Genomic DNA, 19,228 nt, shown 5'->3' with positions numbered 1-19,228 from the left:
AGACAAGGAGGGCTGTGCCAAGGATCATCTTCAAGGCTTCTTCACTCATGCGTCTGGTGCTAGGGCTGGGAGAACTCAGACAGTGGGGCTTCTCAGGCATCTCTGTCTATGCGAGCTTCTCCATTTGGACTCTCAACATGAGGACTCAGTGGCTCTAGACTTCTTACATAACAGCTGATAAGTGTCCCAGGAGAGCCTGAAAACGATGACAACCTCTATAAACCCAGCCTTGGAAGTCATTGAGCCTCGCTTTCATCACAGACCTGAGCAGGTTGAAGGGAACAAATATTATCCATCTCTTGACGGGAGGGGTGTCAAAAAATCTGTGGCATGCTTTAAAATTTCCACCATGTCCTGGCCCAGCAAACGTGGAGCATGTAGCATCTTTGAAGATGCCTGGATATGAGGACTAAGGGCTGAAAGCTGGGAGAAGGTAGCGTTGTGGCCCCTGGAAGGATGAAGCCAGGCCGCACAGTGACCTGGAACCTGGAGGCTTCACAGTAGAGTGGACCTGAATTGGAGCCTGAAGAGTGAAGAACCAGCTTCCCCATAGTGACTCCATGTGGCAGAGCCTGGGAACAGCAGGAGGGAGATGACTGGACTCCAGGGTTCTCTTAGTCAAGAGGTCTACGAAAGGGCTCCTGGCTGCTGACCACAGAAGCCAATCTAATTGATCTAATGGAGGGAAGGAGATTTGTTCAAAGATATTATGCAGTTCACAGAATCTCCAAGAAAGCCAAAGAGTTGGCTGCGCATCTGGGGATAATGCTCAAGGAGTACTGTAGGCCTGCTTATCAGAGACTCCCACTGCTGCTAGCTCGGGCGGCAGGCTCCACGCAGAGGCTGGGCACTGGACCCTACTGTTGACCTGCTGCTGCTGCTACTGCTGCTTTGCCTTAGCGTGGTCTTTCCTGAAGGTGCTCAACGAACAGAGCTCACTAGACATGGAGTGCTGCCATCATCTCGTATTTAACTCTCAGAGCTCACTAGCTTATGAGAGAGACAGAAAATGTTATAAAGCTGCACTTTGCCAGGGACAAGAAGAGGAAAACTCTAAGGAGACCCATAAATCAGCCTGAAGTGTCAAAGAAGCCCTCTTCCCCAGAGGTGAGCGTGACAGCGGAGGGGGTGCCCAGGGTGCAACTGAAGAGCTGGAAAGGGAGAAAAGGGCACATCAGAGAGGCAGTCATGCCAAAGAGTGGGGACCACTGAAAGACTTCGGGAAGTTCACCGTGGAGGCATCGAGGAAGATGTATTGGAGGGGGTGAGATGGGGTAAGAAAAACATTTAAGAGATTGTTGGAACCATCCAAATGAAAGATGGCAAAAGTGGAAACTACAGCAGGACACTTTTAAAGAGGATGACACCAATCCCAGATATATTAAGGAGTGAAATAGATGGCAGCTGGGGACAGAAAGAGAGAACAGGGCACGAAGGAGAGGGATACGAGCCTAGAATAACTCCCAAGTTTTCTCTTGGATAATGAGATGATTGCTGTTGCCATTGATTAAAGAAATAAAGGAAACAGAAAGAGAAGCTGGTTTCATTAGTGAAGGATATTTTGAAGCTGTGAGGTCTGTGGGAGCCCAGGAAAGATGTATATAGCATGCAGCAGGAGATATGAAACTGAAAATCAGTCAGAGGTTTGGAAGTAACCAGAAATCCAACCTAGAGAGACCACACAGCTGAATTTAGCCCAAAGGTTTAAAACCCTGCAGTTGTACCCAGGTGGGTTCCTTTCCATCCTACCCAGCACATCTCTCTGCATGCCGAGTAATCTTACATTCTACCCACAAAGATCACTTGAAAATCTCCTCCCTAACTGCTGTACTTTTAATGTTTTGTTCCTCCAAAACTCATGTTGAAATTCTAATGCCCAGTGTGATGGTATTAGGAAGTGGGGTCTTCAGGAAGTGCTTAGGTCATGAGGGTGGAGGCCTCATAATGGGGATTAGTATTTTATAAAAGAAACCCCAGAAATTCCACCCATCCTCCATCATGTGAGGACACAGATGTCAGCTGTCTGCAAACTGGAAGAGAGTCCTGTCCAGAACCTGATCACTCCGGCACCCTGATCTTGAACTGCCAACCTCTACAAGTCTGAGAAATAAACTTCTGCTGTTTATAAGTCACCTCGTCTGTGGTATTTTGTTACAGTAGCCTAAGCAGACTAAAACACTGATCAAATTTGCCTGATGACAGAACACCTGAAATGGAAAGGGGTTATTTTCAATATATCATGGAACCAACCCGTGCTTGTAGATCTGGTGCAGCCATCTCTTGTCCTTCACTTTGTCCCTGGTTTGAAAGCTATTCATGCTATTAATTTTTTATTTTTCTTAAAGGCAGAGGCTGGAAACTAGCATTTTTTCCCCCTAAAATTGAGCCCTGTTTAGAAACCAGTGTTCCAGCCTTAACACTGGGCAAAGATTGATCATTAAGGCTGGAATGGTTTCACCACATGTCATTTATTTTCATCATAATAACACAGCTCAGGCCATTTAATGAGACACTGCAAAAGACTAACAAATAGAAACTGCCCCTGATCATTTGTATTTTGTTGATTTTGTATTGTTTAAAATAACAGAGGATTCCACTCTCCAAGAATTCTGGGTTAATACATTACATTAAACCCAATACATTTGGCATTCTCACTCATTAATAATATCATCACATTCCTTGACGTCCATGACAGTGAAACAACCATTCGGGGTTTCCAGAAAGTGTATCTGCCTGACTACACTTATAACTGGACTAGAAAGCTCTGCAGAGAAAACACAGCCTAGTCTCAGCCACCCAGAAGACCACATTCCAAGGCACATGTATCATGTAGACAAGAATCAGCACAAATACGGCATCTTTTATATTTTCATAATTTTGTTTTGATAATACTGACCAAAATTGCTTTTTCCAATTCCTCTTCCTTTTTTTATTTTCCTCTCCTCTCACTACACATGTGTCTTGTCCCCAGTATTCCACTGAAAGTTTTCTGTGAAGTTCACCTTGACCTCCATGTTATTAAATTCAGCAATCAGTATCAGGTCCTCATCTTCTTCTACACCAGCCAAACGGATGGTTCTGTTTTTCCTAGACACACTGCAATAAGGCACTCTCTTGCTGCACTTGGATGCCCCTTCTGAGCCTCTTTTGCCACTTCTTAGTTCCCCAATATTCTATGACTTAGACTTAGTCCTGCTTCTCTACATACTCCTGTTTTAGAGGAGCTCTTCTAGTCCCATGACTTTAAAAGTCATTTCTATGCTGAGGACTTCAAATAAATTTCTAGTCCTTATCCCACCTCTGAAGTACAAATTCAGAATAAGCTTCTCAAACATGGTATGTCTGAAATTAATGTTCTAAATTTTCCCTGAAATCTGCTCCTCCTGAAATCCTCCCCATGTCATTTAGTGAGAACTCACTATCCTAAGTGCTAAAGCCAAAACCTCAAGGTCATTGATTCCTCCTTCCCTCGTATACCATCCTCAATGCAACAGTAATTCCTGTTGGCTCTACCATCAGGTTATATCTAGAATGTGACCACTTTCACACCTCCATTCTCCTTCCCTGGGCCAAGTAATAATAATGTCTTATCTGGTTTGCTACATCCTTCCTTGCTTCCTGGCTTCAGCCCCTGCCCATCCACAGTCAAATTATATCTAGAAAACCTAGCCTTATGCTAGCAGAAAAGACCTGGAAGTCACGGGTTTGCAGCCAACAGTGTCTGTCACAATAATAACAAGTTTTACTGATTAGATGAAAGTGCCCTGTAAAGAAGGCTCTTCTCAAACCATTTATGCTATTAGGAAGAAAAGATGGAAGGGGTCTTCTAGAAGTTACATGAGATGACCAGTCAGGGCTGGCTTCATGGCCATGAATCCTGTGTCGATATACAAGGCACTGAACTCAGAAATGTTTCATATTTGCTTTAATGTCTTCTAATGCTGTCATCCTCTTGAAATTCTTTTTTATTTTTAAGATTTTACTTATTTATTTGACAGATAGGATTATAAGTAGGCAGAGAGGCAGGCAGAGAGAGAGGAAGGGAAGCAGGCTCACTGCCAAGCAGAGAGCCCGATGCTGGGCTCGATTCCCGGACCCTGGGATCATGACCCGAGCTGAAGGCAGAGGCTTTAATCCACTGAGCCACCCAGGCGCCCCCCTCTTGAAATTCTTAATAATTTTTGAACATGGAGCCCTTCATTTTTATTGTGTACTAAGCCCTGCAAGTTATGTAGCTGGTCCTGTAGTCAATGCCAGACTCTATTATCCGGCAGCAGGAACTAAGGGGGAAAAGTAAATCTTGGAATTACTGCAGCAGAACAACAAATATCTAAGAATTGAATATGAAGTAAATGTAAAAATAAAACTTAAAATCTTTTTCTGGAAAGATGGTGGTGACTCCTAGGGGGAACACAGTGGAAAAAGAAATTTGTTTCAAAGAAAATGAGACAACCCTATTAGTCCAAGGAACTGGAATTTGAGAATTTAATCTCCAAAAAGAAGAGAGAGCAGACTGAATCTTTGGAGCAGAGGCTGTAGTTAAGATATAAGAAATTAGATGAGATCACCAAGGAGTAAATGTATAGAGAAAAGGAAAAAAAGGAGAGCCTTCGGGGCTTCAGTAACTGAGGGTTGGAATGGGGTTACTACGTTCTCTCTTTTCTTGTGGAATATTTACTCACATATGGGAGAGTTTCTCTGAAGACTTGAAAGAACCAAAACTGGTTTAAGGTTTTGGGTGGTGGAATTAGATGGGACCTCAGAGATAATCTCATTCAACACCCACACTTTAGAGATAAGAAAACCAATGCTCCAGAAAACGTGTTTTGTTTTGTTTTTTTTTTTTAATTCTGTATTCCCTTTTCTGAATGTTTTTAAACGCGCTGTCCAAAAATGAAGGAAAAAAAAAATCTTTGGCAACTCATGAAGGTAGACATAGCCCCTACTTTGACAGGATACCCTCACCTGAATTCTCTGTATTTTTGACTCCTCCACGGTAAAGGGGGGACAACACCTCTCTGGCACAAGTCTCCCCTTCCACCTTTGCCATAGGCAGATCACAGCCCAAGACAGCCTGGCTGAGGGTGGCAGCTTGGGGTTGGGCTACATCTGTCTGCATCGGCCAGGAGGGACTTTTTGTTTCTAAGTCACCCAAAATCTACATCCCTGTAAAGCAGTGTTCTGAATGTGAGATGGTGCATGTGAAGTGGATGGCAGGAGCAGAGTAAGTTCTCCATAAAGAGGGATGTATTTCCTAGGAACTCTTTAGTGCAAATTTCATACACTTAGGAAGCTTGTGTCAAACACAAAACGCCAAACTAGAATTTATTGGTAATTTTAATAAGAAAGGACGGGGGCACCTGGGTGGCTCAGTGGGTTAAGCCTCTGCCTTCGGCTCAGGTCATGATCTCAGGGTCCTGGGATCGAGTCCCACATCGGGCTCTCTGCTCAGCAGGGAGCCTGCTTCCTTCTCTCTCTCTCTCTGCCTGCCTCTCAGTGTACTTGTAATTTCTCTCTGTCAAATAAATAAATAAAATCTTTAAAAAAAAAAAATAAGAAAGGACGTATCTATTCCCAACACTTGCAATATTGCCCTGGAATCTTACTGTAAAATTCTTAGAATTTCCGGGATACTAACACAACCAGGTATTTATAACTCTGTTAAATAAATAAATAAATAAATAAAATATAAAAATTTTAAAAACAACAAAAAACCACTACTGCAATTATTATTTAAGTATTCTGCACAGCTCAGGGGAAAAGATACTGAGAAATTTCACGGGAGTTCTTAAATTACAAAATATGGTGAACACGAAAACAGTGATTTCCAATTAAGATTTCTTTAAACACTGTATTCAAGTGTAGAGTACCGTTTCTTCCTTATCAGGAAAGAAAACTCATAGTTTCTGTCAAACGGTTTTCTTTCCGAATTTCCTTTTTTTTTTTTTCCTTTCAGAATTTGTAAATGAGGCTCCAGCTCGTGCTAGCCATTCAGGGACCACCTCGCCCTTGGATTGACCGGTCAGGCTCCCGTTCCCCCAGCCGCGACAATCAAAAGCACGCGAGGGCGCCCACGTGTCACGCAGAATCGCGTCCTCAACCGAAACATAGCGGGAACCCCTCGCAGCGCTCTCTGTAAGGGGCTAGGGGAACTCATCTGTCCCACGGCGTCCACACCCATAGAAGCCTGTCCCTAGGGACGAGGGTGGGGTGGGAGTGATGGCGACTGCCGGGCTGAACCTTGACAGGTCAAGTGGGGGCTCTTCACTTGGCTGTCTCCTCACACAGTCCTAAATAGAGCCCCGGCGGAGGAGCTCCGTGGGCTCCGCTTAGACGAGGAACTCCTCCCCACTATGAGCTCCCGCTCCGCCGGCCTCTGACGCAACACGCTTGCGCGCAAGCGCACAGTAGGGGCCGCAGGGCCAGGCCCGCGCGTGCGCGGTGCGCGCGTCTTCGCGACAGCGCCGCCTCCCCGCCGGAGCTGAGTAAGGACGGTGAGGCCCCGCCTACTAGCTCGGAAGGAGGCGTGGGCATGGAGGCGGCTGGGGACGCCGAGCCCGGGGCTGGCGCCGCTGCCTAGGGCGCCCTGTGGGTTCCGTGGGGGGCACGGCCCGGTGCTGCGCGGATGGCCCTGCTCCCGCGGCACGCGCTCGCCTTCGTCCTCCTCCTCTTCGTGCCTGCCGCTCTCAGGTGCCAGGAGCAGGCCCAGACTACCGACTGGCGGGCCACGCTGAAGACCATCCGGAACGGCGTTCACAAGATAGACACGTACCTGAACGCCGCCTTGGACCTCCTCGGAGGCGAGGATGGGCTCTGCCAGTACAAGTGCAATGACGGTGAGAGGGAGCCCAGGCCCTGCGAGAACCGCGCTTTCTGGGTGTTGCGGAGACCAGGTCGTGGAGGTGTGGGATGCAAGGCAGACCTTGACGTTGTCCTCCAGCCGTGGAGAGACTTAACCACTGCTAGAGTCTTAGCATTCTTGTGATTGAGCAATCCAGTTAGAAGTTCGCACCACTATTGTTAGAATATAAGAGGTCACAGGAGGTGTACACTCTGACCTGTTTTCATTGCGTTTGAATTACTACCTTTTCTTTTTCTCTCTCCCTTTTTCTTTTGCTGTTGCACGAAGTTGCCTCAGAATTTTGTGACGTACGCATCGTGGGACTGGAGCGGAACAGACCGATTTTAGCCCCATATTTTAGCGCCGTTAGTCTGCCGAACATGCAGAATAGACAGAATTTTAATCATGACGTTTTACTTTTCTTAAGAATTGCTTTTAATTGTTTTCTTTACCTTCAGGGCTACAGAAAATAAATTGCGACCTTTGTACAGACTTTTGGTGTACTCTATTGTTGAGAAAGAGTTCTGATAACTCTTCCAGAAATTGTCTGTCACGACTTGATAGTGACACTTCCTCTCCATTGTTGGTTAATACTAGTAATTGTTTTGATTTGCTTTTCATATTTTTTAACTTTATTTCTTTTTGAATCTGAGAACTTGTTCGGTGGCATTTTTGGTAATAATAAACTCAGTGTCTTAGTAGATACCTTTCTTTTCAAGCACTTGCTTTTTCTGAATGTTTAAATATTGTAGCAGCTCAGATAAAGTACCCAGGCTTTTCTTTGGAAATTCAAAATGTTAAGATTTTGATTGGAAAATCATGTTTCCAATAAGAGTAGTCAAAGTTGGGGCCTAGTTCATTTAATGCTTGGCAGCTTAAAGCATAGGGAATTCAGTGACCAATAAAACCAGATTGCATGTGGGTGAATTTAAAAGAAATCTGTGTCATGTAAAACTGTGATGCCATTTGCTGCCTTTAATTCTCAAAATAATTTCTAGTTTTATGTTAATGGAGCTAAAGAATGAGCCATAGCTCATGTGCTATGAAGGGCTAAAATGTTTCCTTCCTGAATTTATGCCTAAATGTTAACCACCAGTATGCAATGCAGAAGGGTGTTTTTATTCTTGAAGAGCTTGTTAGGAGGAATAAGTGAACTATTTGAAAATTAAATATTGCCTTTCCTGAGGCAGATGTCATCATTTTACTTAGTCATCCCCATTCCTTATACAAATATTTGAGTGCCTGTTACGTCTCAAGTGTTCTACCAGTTGGAGATCCAGCAGTAAACAGAACACAAAATTCCTGTCCATGGAGCTTACATTTTGGTGGGGAAAGACAGTAAACTAAAAAATAAGTAAAATAAGCCCAAAATGCAGTATACGTAGGTCTGAAGTATGGCAGTGTTTTGAGAACTATAGTAAAAACAGTGATGGTGTTGGGAGGCAGTTTCCTCATTTAAATAAGTTGTTCAGGGAAGGTCTCACTGATAAGACAGCATTTGAGAAGAAATCTGAAAATGCTGAAGGTGACACTGTGATGATCTGGGGATAAAACCCTCCAGGCAGAGGGAATGGCCAGTGACAAGGACCTAGGAGAAAGGCCAGTTGAGAATGACTCCGAAGATTTTGGCCTGAGCCAAAGGAAGGATGTGGTTGCCATTTACTGAGATAGGATAGGCTTACATCTTCAATAAGCAGTCTTCATAAACTTGTGATAAATCAGGGTTTCTAGAGTTTATTTATATTTGAAATAGCTCTGATGTTGAATGAATACTGTTCCTATTAATAAAGATGACTTTGATGTTTTATTTTACTTAACCCTTTTTATCTTCAACAAGCCTCACTAAATTTACCATACGGAGTCTCAAGGAAGATCTCCAGCGTAAATGAACTTGAGAGTTTAGGAAATGGTATGCTTCAGTGAACATCCTTTTGTGTCTTAGTAATGCTGTCGGCTCCTAGAATTGTGGTTCCAAGTCACCATGTTGATAATTCCAACATAATGAATATTGTTTTTTTAATTGCTATTACTTGAGAAGTCTCCCTGGAACCCTATTTCAACCTTGCCGGTATTTTGGAATGCACATTATCAAATCAGGACCAAACAGACAAATCCCAAAGCTAGAGGAGCATGGCAATTAAGGGGTGTTCAATAGTTGCAGTAAAGAGGTTAAAGGGAACTTAAAAAAAGACTTGGTAGCAGGGAGAGGATGATCAAATTAAAGGGCACAGCCTTGTTGAATTCAGTCATCTTGGTTTTATCAAAAGGATTGGCTTTATGGAGACTTGCTTCCTTCTGGCCATCCTCCCTCGGGTGGGAAGAACGCTTTATTGAGATTGAAGTAAAGTTTCTTAGGAGAACAAATTACATGGTCACTTTTTCTTTCTTAATTTTTTTTCCCCCAACTGCAAAGAAGTTTTGAGAAAGAAAACCTTGATTTCTTTTGAAAAATAGAACACAAAATTGGCTTGTAAAGTGTTTTAGATTTCTGAATAAGTAGCTCCTTCGGTGATACATGTTTTAACAGGATTCCTTTGGCTCTTGTGCAGAGAATAACAGTCCAGGGAGGTGGGAGAGCAAGAACGGAGGCAGAGTGACACGGGCAGGAATTCAGACAAAAGATGGTGGTGGTTTTGTCCAGGTTCAAAGCCAGAAAGGTGGTGAGAAGTGGTTGGATTTAGGGATATATTTTGAAGGAAGAGCCTGAAGGATTTGCTGATGGCTCAGAAGGAAGGTGTGAGTAGGGTAAAAAAATGATTCCAAAACTTAATTGGCTTAAATGATTGGAAGGATGGGGTTGCCCTTAACTGTAATAGGGCAGACCATGGAAAAAAGTCATTAGGAAAAATAATAGCGTATTTGTATGCTTTTGAGAATGATTCAGTAGAGAATGAAAACACTGTGGAGGGAGAAATGAAGAATTATTGGAGTCAGTTCCTTAGGTGAGAGGATGGGTTCCAGTGCATAAATAGATTGCTCAAGAGCACTGATGGCCTGTCCCTGTTAATAGGAACAAAGGTAGGGGATAGGGGCACAGATGCTGATTAGGTGGATAAATGTCTGAGCTCTCTTCCGATCACTTCACAGTTTTCTCAGTGAAGTAGGAATCAAGGTCATCAGCTAAGAAAGAAGATAGGAATGGAGGTGTTAGACATTTGAGGAAAGTAGAGTGAGTGAACTAGAAAAATAAAGTAGCGCAAGGGCCCTCTGGAGATCAATTCATGAATTAAAACCTCAAGTGTTTGGAAAAGCTGTTTGAATTCTACACTGCATTTCCTATAGAGCATAGTGCTAAGGTCTTTGTCCCAAGCCTTCCCTATCTGTTTCCCATCGACTTCAGTGTCATTCACGTGAAAGAAATTGGTCTGTTTGGAAGTATTTACATCAAATTTCTAAAAAAATATATAGAAAAGATCTGTCATTACCTCAGTCCAGGCAAATCTTTAGATTTTATCTGTCCATACTGATGCTAAAACAAAGCATCAAGAGAGGAGCATTTGCTTAAGTCAACAAGTAGAATCAATGAATAGTCTTTCCATGTAGTTGTACCCAGTGGATTTGGTTTGTTTTTTGAAATTCATCTCATTTCATTTTTTTCTTAGCTTCCTGTATTGGTTTACAAATTTCAGGGGGTAGTAGCTCTGATACATCATCTAATAGTTAGGCTCAAAATTTAAGCTGTAGAGATGCTGAGTCTCTAGCAGTAGATAGAGTTTATTTTAGAAAGAACTGATGTTTTTTTCCTACTGTCCAATGTATCTTAGTACTGAGACATAGCTAAAATATATGCTAACTGTCTTGGGCTCTGTTAATACAAGACTTTATCTACTTCAGAATAGGCCCATCACACCTACTGGTGTTCAGTTTGGGATGGCACATTTTAAAGAGATGTGACAAATGAGAAATGATCAAGCTTTGGAGGTTGATTAATGCTTGCCAAACTTAAAGGAAACTGCAAGATAAGCATCAGTACCAGTTTATTTATAATGAATATTAGAACTGCCTTCCAAGTCACCTGCCTATTCATTCATTCATCAACAAATATTTATTGATAACCTAACCATACGCCGGGCAGTGTTCAAGTCTCTGAAGGTACAAAACAGAAATTCCTGCCATCACAGAGTTTATATTTTAGTATGGGGAGACAGATAATAAATAAGTAGGTTAATAATATAATGTATTTGACATTTATGCGTGCTACATATGGTCTGGTCAGAGAAGGCATTGCTGAGAATGTGAAGGAGGAGCCTCCACATAGAAGAATAGCAGGTTGAGTGGCATTAAGGCAGGAGCAGACTTGGAGTGTCTGGAATAACGGAGAAGTCAGATGTGATGGATTGAAGTGAGGAAGAGGAGAGAGAATAGTAAGATGAGGTCAGAGCAGTCATGGTATGTTGTGTGGTGGTTTAGATTATATAGAGTTTTCTAGACCTTGGAAGGGAATGTGGGCTTTTATTTTGAATAAGGCGAGAAGCCATTAGAGGGGTTTTGACAGAAGAAAAACGTGAATTAACATTTTAATAGGATCACTCAGGTTCAGTGTTGAGAATAGATGATGGCTAGAGGTGGTGTGGGGGTGCTGTGGAGTGGCAAAAGCAAAGTAGGAAGATATTAGGAGGTTATGGCAATAATCCATGGTGGCTTAGAGCAGGATGGTAGTGGTGGAGTTGGGAAGAAGTGATTAGATTCTGGATGTTTTGAAGGTAGAGTCAGCAGGACATGCTATGGAATGGATGTGGGATAGAAGAAAATGAGAGAATTAAAGATGGCTAAGGTTTTTTTCCTGAGCGCTGGGAATGTTGGAATTGCTTTTATCTGAGAAGATAGAACTATGGATGGAGCAGGTTTTGGGATGAATGAGGTGCCAATGAGGTGCCCATGAGGTACCCAGGTGGTTAGTATATCCTCCCTCTTGGGCCCTGTTAAGTGGAAAGCCAAATCATAAACAATTTTCTTAAGAATGAAGGACCAAAAGCAGGAGGTGAAGGATCACAGTGACTCTGTGGTAGCTTGAGGCATATACCTTCATTTTCCAAGGGCCTAGAAACAACCATCCTTCTTGAACAGTGCTGGAGAAGCAAGACCAACTTCTGTCATTGACCTCCTCATGCCTCGATCCACTTTCTTCATCCGTACTACTCTTCAGACTGGGTGGAGCAGGCTAAAGCTTTGAATCCTCTTGAGGTTACACTCTCTTTAAGCTCTAGTTGTCACTTCAGTCAAGCATGTGAGTCTTAGCATCTCACTTAAACCATTTTTAGATCCTTACTTTGAGATGATTATTTATTTTGGTGGTTGATTACTAGAAGAGCTGCTTTTGTGCCCCCCCCAACCCCTGCACTGTACTTTTGGAGGCTAAACTTATCTTTGGTCTTCTAGTAATAAATAGTTGCCTGAAAAGGTGGATACTTTGTGTTTTTCCTAAATAAGGAACTCTGGAGAGAGATAATTTGGAATAACAGGGGATGTTTTGCTTCTAGAATTGAAGATAAATGGGAGTCCCAGATGTTAGGAGGATTACTCATGTAAAATAGGTAATTGGCTTGTTTTGTGTTCCCAGGGGTAGAGGATTGCTCAAAAGGAAACAGGAAAGAATTTAACAGTTAGTGCCATTCCACAATGGAATAGGTTCTTTCTTGATGCTGTAGGAGGATCGCGGGAAACATTCAAGAGAAAGTAGGTGACTGTTTGGTATCTTGAAGCGATGTATATATTTCAGGAGGAGAGATATTTTTGAAGTATTTTGCAGCAGGTAAGATTGTTGTGATAAGGTCATCTTTCTCCTTGTTACTGAACCATTGGTGCTGTTAGGGAGAATAAAACTGGAGTAAGATGGTTCACCAAGCTATCTTTATTCCTGACCTTTTTCCTTAGCTGGCAAAGAAGTATATTTGTGAAATGGTTAGTTGGAGTCCAGGCTAGAATATGTGGTCCTGTAATGTCTTACAATGGCATTAAGGCAATTAAATGTTCATTGGGTGACCTTATCTTCCTTAGCTTTAAGCTCTTTGAGTAAACTGGTTAGTTAATGGTTATTGAGGTTTGTGTATAGTGGAGTATTGGCTGAAGGTTGGAAAGATACAGTTTTGCCCTTTAAGTTTTTAACCAAAAAAATGTATTAGAATGCACAGGGAAATAAGGTGGATTTATCTTTCATATATATGGACCCAGTCTCACATATACTCTCTGAAAACTCCTGAAGTCCAGAGTAAACTTTTACACGTTTTGTATAATACAGGCTTAGAATAAAGATATTCACTTATGTCAGTACCCAAATATTAAATATTTCCAAGGCTAATCTAGTAGTACATCATAGGCCTTTTTGCATGTTTTTCATCATACTTGAAAATTAATTATACCATTTATATTTTATAGGATCTAAGCCTTTCCCACGTTACGGTTATAAACCCTCCCCGCCGAATGGATGTGGCTCTCCACTGTTTGGTGTTCACGTAAATACCATTATTTTCTTATTTGAAAAGCTTTATGATCTAGTAGGCTATGTAGTACTCATTTTTTTTTTTTTTAGAGATTTATTTATTAGAGAGAAAGCAGGCACAGGTCAGGGTAGGGAGGGGCAGATAGCGAGGGAAAGGGAGAATCTCAAGCAGACCCCATGCTGAGTGTGGAGCCCAGCAGCTCAGCCCTGAGATCATAACCTGGGCCAAAATCACGAGCCAGATGCTCAGCTGACTGAGCGACCCGGGCGCCCCAACTGTGTAGTACCCTTAATTATGCAAGACTGTCAGTGTGTTCTCAGGATCACAAATAATTTTGCTTGTTATAATGGTAATTGAGTTTATTATATTCTTTTATAGCTAAAACATATTAGTAAGTCCTAACAAAACCAAATGGAATAAAATTCATGTTTAATTTTTTAATCTTATAGATATTAATATAATTAAAAAGATATTTCTTCATGTCACAAACATGGTTTAAAAAATTTATACAAGTAATGCTACTTTGGATAAAAAAGTATAGATAAAGCATATTTTCTATACTAAAGCAAAGCTAAATAAGATAGCTGTGTTTTTTGGTAGGCGAAGCTGAATCTGAGCCAACTATTTTAAAAAAAATGTTGAGTGATTCCTGGACATAAGGGTTTTACATATAAAGTTATTGAAACCAGTTAAAGATAATTTATAGATTGAAGGAACAGTATCTTTAGGGAGTTGATACTTAAAGTTGAACCACAATAAAATAAAATGTAAGTTGTAGGAGCTTAAAAGTTTTCAGTGATATTTTATATAAAGTACACTTTATAGGGGGAGAGGTACAGACTACTTGGAATGTCCAAAACTCAGTCTTTGCTCTTAGCCTGACCTTTCTGTTCTTAAAACTATGTTTTGTGTTTTGGACAATTGGAAGTTACATTTGTGACTAGCAGATAACTGAATATTGCAAAACAGGGAGTTCTGAGGCATGGCTGAGAGGGAGAGCATGTAGGTGCATGTGGGTGAGTGATGGGAAGATGCACAAATAACGTGGAAAACATTCGTAGACAGAAATGGATTTGGGGAGTTATGCAGCAGTCATCGTCCTTGATTTCTAAGTCTACTTGAATGCATTACTTTAGCAGAGGAGTTTTGAATTTCACCAGTAATAATCCATCCAAATGCCTCTTTCAGCTTAATATTGGCATCCCTTCCCTGACAAAGTGCTGTAACCAACACGACAGGTGCTATGAGACCTGCGGCAAGAGCAAGAATGACTGCGATGAGGAATTCCAGTATTGCCTCTCTAAGATCTGCCGGGATGTGCAGAAGACACTAGGACTGGCTCAGCACGTTCAGGGTAAGCATGATGCGGCAGGACGAAGATGAGTGCAGTTTGTCAGGTTTTACTGACTGCTTTATGTTTCACTACAGAGTTACCACTAGCAATCTTTCGCTGTGTACTACTCTATCTGTTGTGACACAGCCCCTTCAGTTTTCTGAGATGAGGAGTCGTTGATTTTGTCATCTCAAATGATTTATAGTTGTGGAAGCAAAAAGTGTTAGGAAACCTTGGGAAGAGGCTCTGCGAGGCAGACAAGAATTCATCCACAATCTTGTACCCTGTAGTCTGTCTCTAATTATGAGAGCCTGAAGTTTGAAATCCTGGATCCAATGATTTTAAGTATATAACACATGGGATTTCAAGTGGGAAGTTCTAGAGGATTTGCACTTAACTGTGTCTTCATATGTATCTGTGTCAGCAGGGTCCCCAAAACCACCTCCAGATTTGCTAGGAGGACTCACAGGATTCAGCAAATACTCATTCTCAGAGTGACGGGATACGAAGTAGAGTCAGCAAAGGGAAAAGGTGTATCAGTGTGCCCATTTAAAAAATAATACCCATGTCATAGAATTGGCATAAAGATAGACAATTTCCACAAAAATTTGTGGAAATACAAATCACTGTACAAATACTAGAAGTTATAAAATCTTTTCAGTGTCAAGCTGAAGTATTTATCATACATCGAAATTGGAAGAGAAGGTGCAAGAAAGGAAACTATGCATTTTAGGGCATTTTTCATAAGATACCATGCTAGATATTTTAGATCTGTTTACCTTAGTGTTCACAAAAACCCAAAGAAGTAGGTAGTGGTATACTCATTTTCCAAGGAAGGAAATGAAAGTTCCAGGAAGTAACTTGTCCTAAGTTGCGTACTTCCGATTTTAAAACTCGTGCTCTGTCTACTGCAGTATTCCCCGAACATTGTCATGGGTCTGATTCTGAATTCCTAGTAGTAACTGTCAAGGAAGAAGTCTCTGCAGCTTGAATTCCCAGCCTCTGAATGCTTTGCACGCTCTTGGCTGAGCAAGCTAGTTGCACGGTGGATGCATACATGGATGTATCTCCTGTCTTCTGATCTAAGGACGTACTCATTTGGCTAAATGATGAAGCCACTTTCCTTTCAATGCCCTATTGAATAAGTATAGTCTTTACACTTCTGTGGTGGTTGTGTTCTTTAACAGCACAGCCTTCTGGAGAAGTTTGAAAAGGTCAGGATTTTGCAATGAATAGTTTCTTCCTTAATGTATTTGGATGACTAAAAGCAATTCTGTGCTGTGCTGTGTATGAAGATTCTCTCAGCTGGCTGTTCCAGGCTTCTTAGAATAAGAAAAGTAAATCCATTATCTTTTTATAGTCCTAAAAAAAATTTTAAACCCTACCAGTAGAAAAACACTTTTGATTCCTACGTCTCCCTTGGGATACTGAGAAAGAGTGAGAGACTGGGGTCCATTTACCTTAAGCCTCTTAAATGGTGTGTGATTAGTTCATAGAAGTCATTGGACATAATTAAATGTTTTGATGTTTCTCTGTTTTATTTTTTTTAAAGATTTTATTTATTTGACAGACAGAGATCACAAGTAGGCAGAGAGGCAGGCAGAGAGGAGGAAGCAGGCTCTCTGCTGAGCAGAGAGCCCGCCTCGGGGCTCGATCCCAGGACCCTGGGATCATGACCTGAGCCAAAGGCAGAGGCTTTAACCCACTGAGCCACCAGGCGCCCCTGTTTCTTTGTTTTCAACCTTTATTTTTTTGTACACCTAAAAATCTTCCCTTGAACTGCAAAATTAAGTGTGTTCTAAGGCATCTTTATTAGTGGTATTTTTCAGATAAAAGGAAAAGTACCTGTGATGAACTGTGTTACTGAGACTCATTTGCCTCATAGAAAAAAATAGGGATGAACAGTTGCGAGCAAACGAAAAAGTGGATACATGCTCAGCATGCTAACACTGGAAGTCTGTGTGTGTGTGCTTCTGGCCTATGAGGGTTTGGGAGATCGTTGATACAACAGATATTTAAGTGCTCACCAAGGATGTGACTGACACCGTGCTGTAACATGTAATATGTGTGGAGGGAGAGCAGTTGCTGGCGGTAACAGCACTTTCTTCCTTTGCAGCCTGTGAAACCACAGTGGAGCTCTTGTTTGACAGTGTTATACATTTAGGCTGTAAACCGTATCTGGACAGCCAACGAGCCGCATGTAGGTGTCGCTACGAAGAGAAAAGTGATCTTTAAAGAAGATGCTGACAGTTGGTGACAGCAGATAAGGACAGAAGAATATAGCCCTTGACAAAGATCTACTGTTTTTATACCATAAAGCTGCCTTATTTTTGTGAAAGAATTATTTTAAGACTTTATTTTGACATTAAAAGTACAAACTAAAGAAAGATGTGGGGAGGTGATCTTCCTGGATGTTGCTGCCTTATTGTACCGTATTGTCTTGACCAGAAAGAGGTGCATGTTAAGGGGAGAATATTTTAAAAGGAGTCTGTATCTCAGTATTCACAACTGTATTTACCAAAACAATGAGGTCAAATGTAAAATTGATTACAAGGTATGTTGAACATAATCTTATTTGGAAATATGGGAAAATCTTCACTTAGAAGTATATGTTTACTATAAAATTTTAAATATACATTTATTCCTGGAAAGATCTGACTTTATTTTTTCTCTATTTTAATTAACACATAATATGCTGTTTTCCTGTAGCCCATCAAGCATATGAATAAGTCTCACTTCTCTTAATGATAAGACGAGTTGCAAGGATAAGTTTTCCATGTCTTTTTTTCTTACAAAATTGGAGCCATCAACTGGTGGCCTCTTAGGGGGCAAAACCAGGGTATCTAGGTATTATGTAATGTGTCTAGAAGGTGACATGAACAAAATTCAGAAGCACAGCCACTCCCATTTTATGAACCGTTCATATGACAGACATCATATTTTGCTATAACCTTGGCGTAAATTGAAGGAAAGGTGGATTTAATGAGACAATTGAAAAGTTACTTCACATACAGATTAGAGCATTATATGCTGCTATGCTTTGGTGTTTTTTCCCTAGTACTTGGTCCTCTTACTAAATTTAGGTTTATTTTGAAAAGTCTTTAACCTTTTCCTAATAATGGTCTTAATAAATACTGTTCTTGATACTTTTTTTTTTTAAGTCTTTAACTGTGGAATCAAAAGGGAGGTAAAGCAAGATACAAAGAATTATCTTTTGTACCTTTTTTATTTACATTGAAAATTATTAGCAGATGTTTAAAAGCAAATTCCAGAACCTCAGCTGCCTCTGGAAATGTCTGTTCATGTTGAAAGTTTCTCCTTTCCAAAGTTTCCTTTGGAAAGCGCAGCTGTATTCCTCTACTCTTTGCCTACCATTAATTGTTGGCTTTCCCTAGCCTAGGATCCCAAGCCATGGATAGCTTTTGGGTAACCTATAGCCAAAGTTACAAAGATAAAATGTTTAGAACATCAGAAAGGACAGCTGCAGGAGAGGTGGTTCTCTTTAAGTCATTACAGGCAAAGGGGCAGAGAAAAAAATATATTCTGGGGAAAGGGCCACATTCCTAACTTTGAATAGGTATCGTTGCTAAAAATCTAGTAACTTCCCAAACTAAGATGACGGAGCTTTTCTGCTAAGAGATGTATCGTCTATGGGACAAAGCAAGTGTATCCTGGTGACTAATTGAGCAAACTCAATTAGTTTGAGTTTGGAACCTTAATTGATACTTTCAGACTTTTAAAAAGGTAACAGTTTTATAGGCCATTATCCATATTTAATCTTTCCCGGTATTTACTGTTGAAATACTTGACCAGGTAACTTTAAACTTAGAATAAATTTGTGGATTTTCTTGGCAGCATTGGCTTCTCAAGAGGACAGACTCAGAATTCTATAAAATATTTAATTTATAGTTACAAATTATATACAAAGATCAGTGGAAGCTGTTTTTATGTGTTAAGATTTTTATCTTGGAATAATTTTAGATTTACATAAAAGTTGCAAAGATATAGACTTGCTATATACTCCTTAGCCCTAATGTTAACATTTTACATAACCATGAAACATTTGTTAAGAAATCAACATTGGTAATTTCTATTAACTAAACTCTAAACTTCATCTGGATTTTATTATTTTTCCACTAATGTCATTTTTCTTTTCCAGGATCCAGTCTAGGATACCACAATGCATTTAGTCATCATGTCTGATAAGCCTCTGGTCTGCGATGGTTCCACAGGCTTGTTTTTCAATATCTTAACAGTTTTGAGGAGTACTGATCAGGTATATTGTAGAATGCCCCTCAATTGGGGCTTGAATGATGTTTCCCTCATAATTGTACTGGGGTTATAGATATTTAAGGAAAAAAAACATAAAGTGTTCTTCTCATCAAATCATATCAGTAGTTGAATGTTATTAACTTGGTGTGTCAACTCTGAAAACTTGCTTAAGGGTAGTGTTGTCAGGTTTCTCCACTGTGAAGTTACTCTTTTTCCCTTTCCATACTTCTGTTCTTTGGAAGCCAGGCCCCAAGTCAGTCTGTGGGAGGTGGAGCGTGGCAAGATTCTGTTCTACTTGCTGGAAGGGGAATATCTTTATATAGTACTTGGGATTTTTCTGTA

At 40.9% G+C, this 19,228-nt stretch overlaps 1 protein-coding gene across 2 annotated transcripts; it reads left to right on the top strand.

Annotated features, from left to right (window-relative positions):
• The first annotated feature begins 6,494 nt into the window (after window positions 1–6,494).
• On the top strand, window positions 6,495–19,005 carry PLA2G12A (phospholipase A2 group XIIA). Of its 2 annotated transcripts, XR_009399761.1 has the most exons (5): window positions 6,495–6,836; window positions 13,217–13,293; window positions 14,470–14,635; window positions 16,731–17,168; window positions 18,774–19,005. XR_009399761.1 is itself a non-coding variant. In XM_059377182.1 (4 exons), the coding sequence occupies exons 1-4, from the start codon at window positions 6,626–6,628 to the stop codon at window positions 16,847–16,849; spliced, it is 573 nt and encodes a 190-aa protein (XP_059233165.1). In that variant the 5' UTR covers window positions 6,495–6,625; the 3' UTR covers window positions 16,850–17,265. The 2 variants fall into 2 exon arrangements, 1 of the variants encoding a protein (XP_059233165.1); XM_059377182.1 differs by lacking the exon at window positions 18,774–19,005 and having other exon boundaries at window positions 16,731–17,265.
• Window positions 19,006–19,228: the final 223 nt, after the last annotated feature.

The sequence above is a fragment of the Mustela nigripes genome, chromosome 1, assembly GCF_022355385.1.
Source record: "Mustela nigripes isolate SB6536 chromosome 1, MUSNIG.SB6536, whole genome shotgun sequence".
Classification (NCBI taxonomy): Eukaryota; Metazoa; Chordata; class Mammalia; order Carnivora; family Mustelidae; genus Mustela; species Mustela nigripes.
The sequence above is the reverse complement of the archived record's forward strand: the minus strand, read 5'-3'. Positions and strand labels throughout refer to the sequence as shown.

Coding starts and splice junctions, on each gene's coding strand:
- PLA2G12A (XM_059377182.1), top strand. CDS start 6,626: ATGGCCCTGCTCCCGCGGCACGCGCTCGCCTTCGTCCTCCTCCTCTTC. Junction 6,837..13,216: donor CCAGTACAAGTGCAATGACG/GTGAGAGGGAGC, acceptor TATATTTTATAG/GATCTAAGCCTTTCCCACGT. Junction 13,294..14,469: donor CTCCACTGTTTGGTGTTCAC/GTAAATACCATT, acceptor TGCCTCTTTCAG/CTTAATATTGGCATCCCTTC.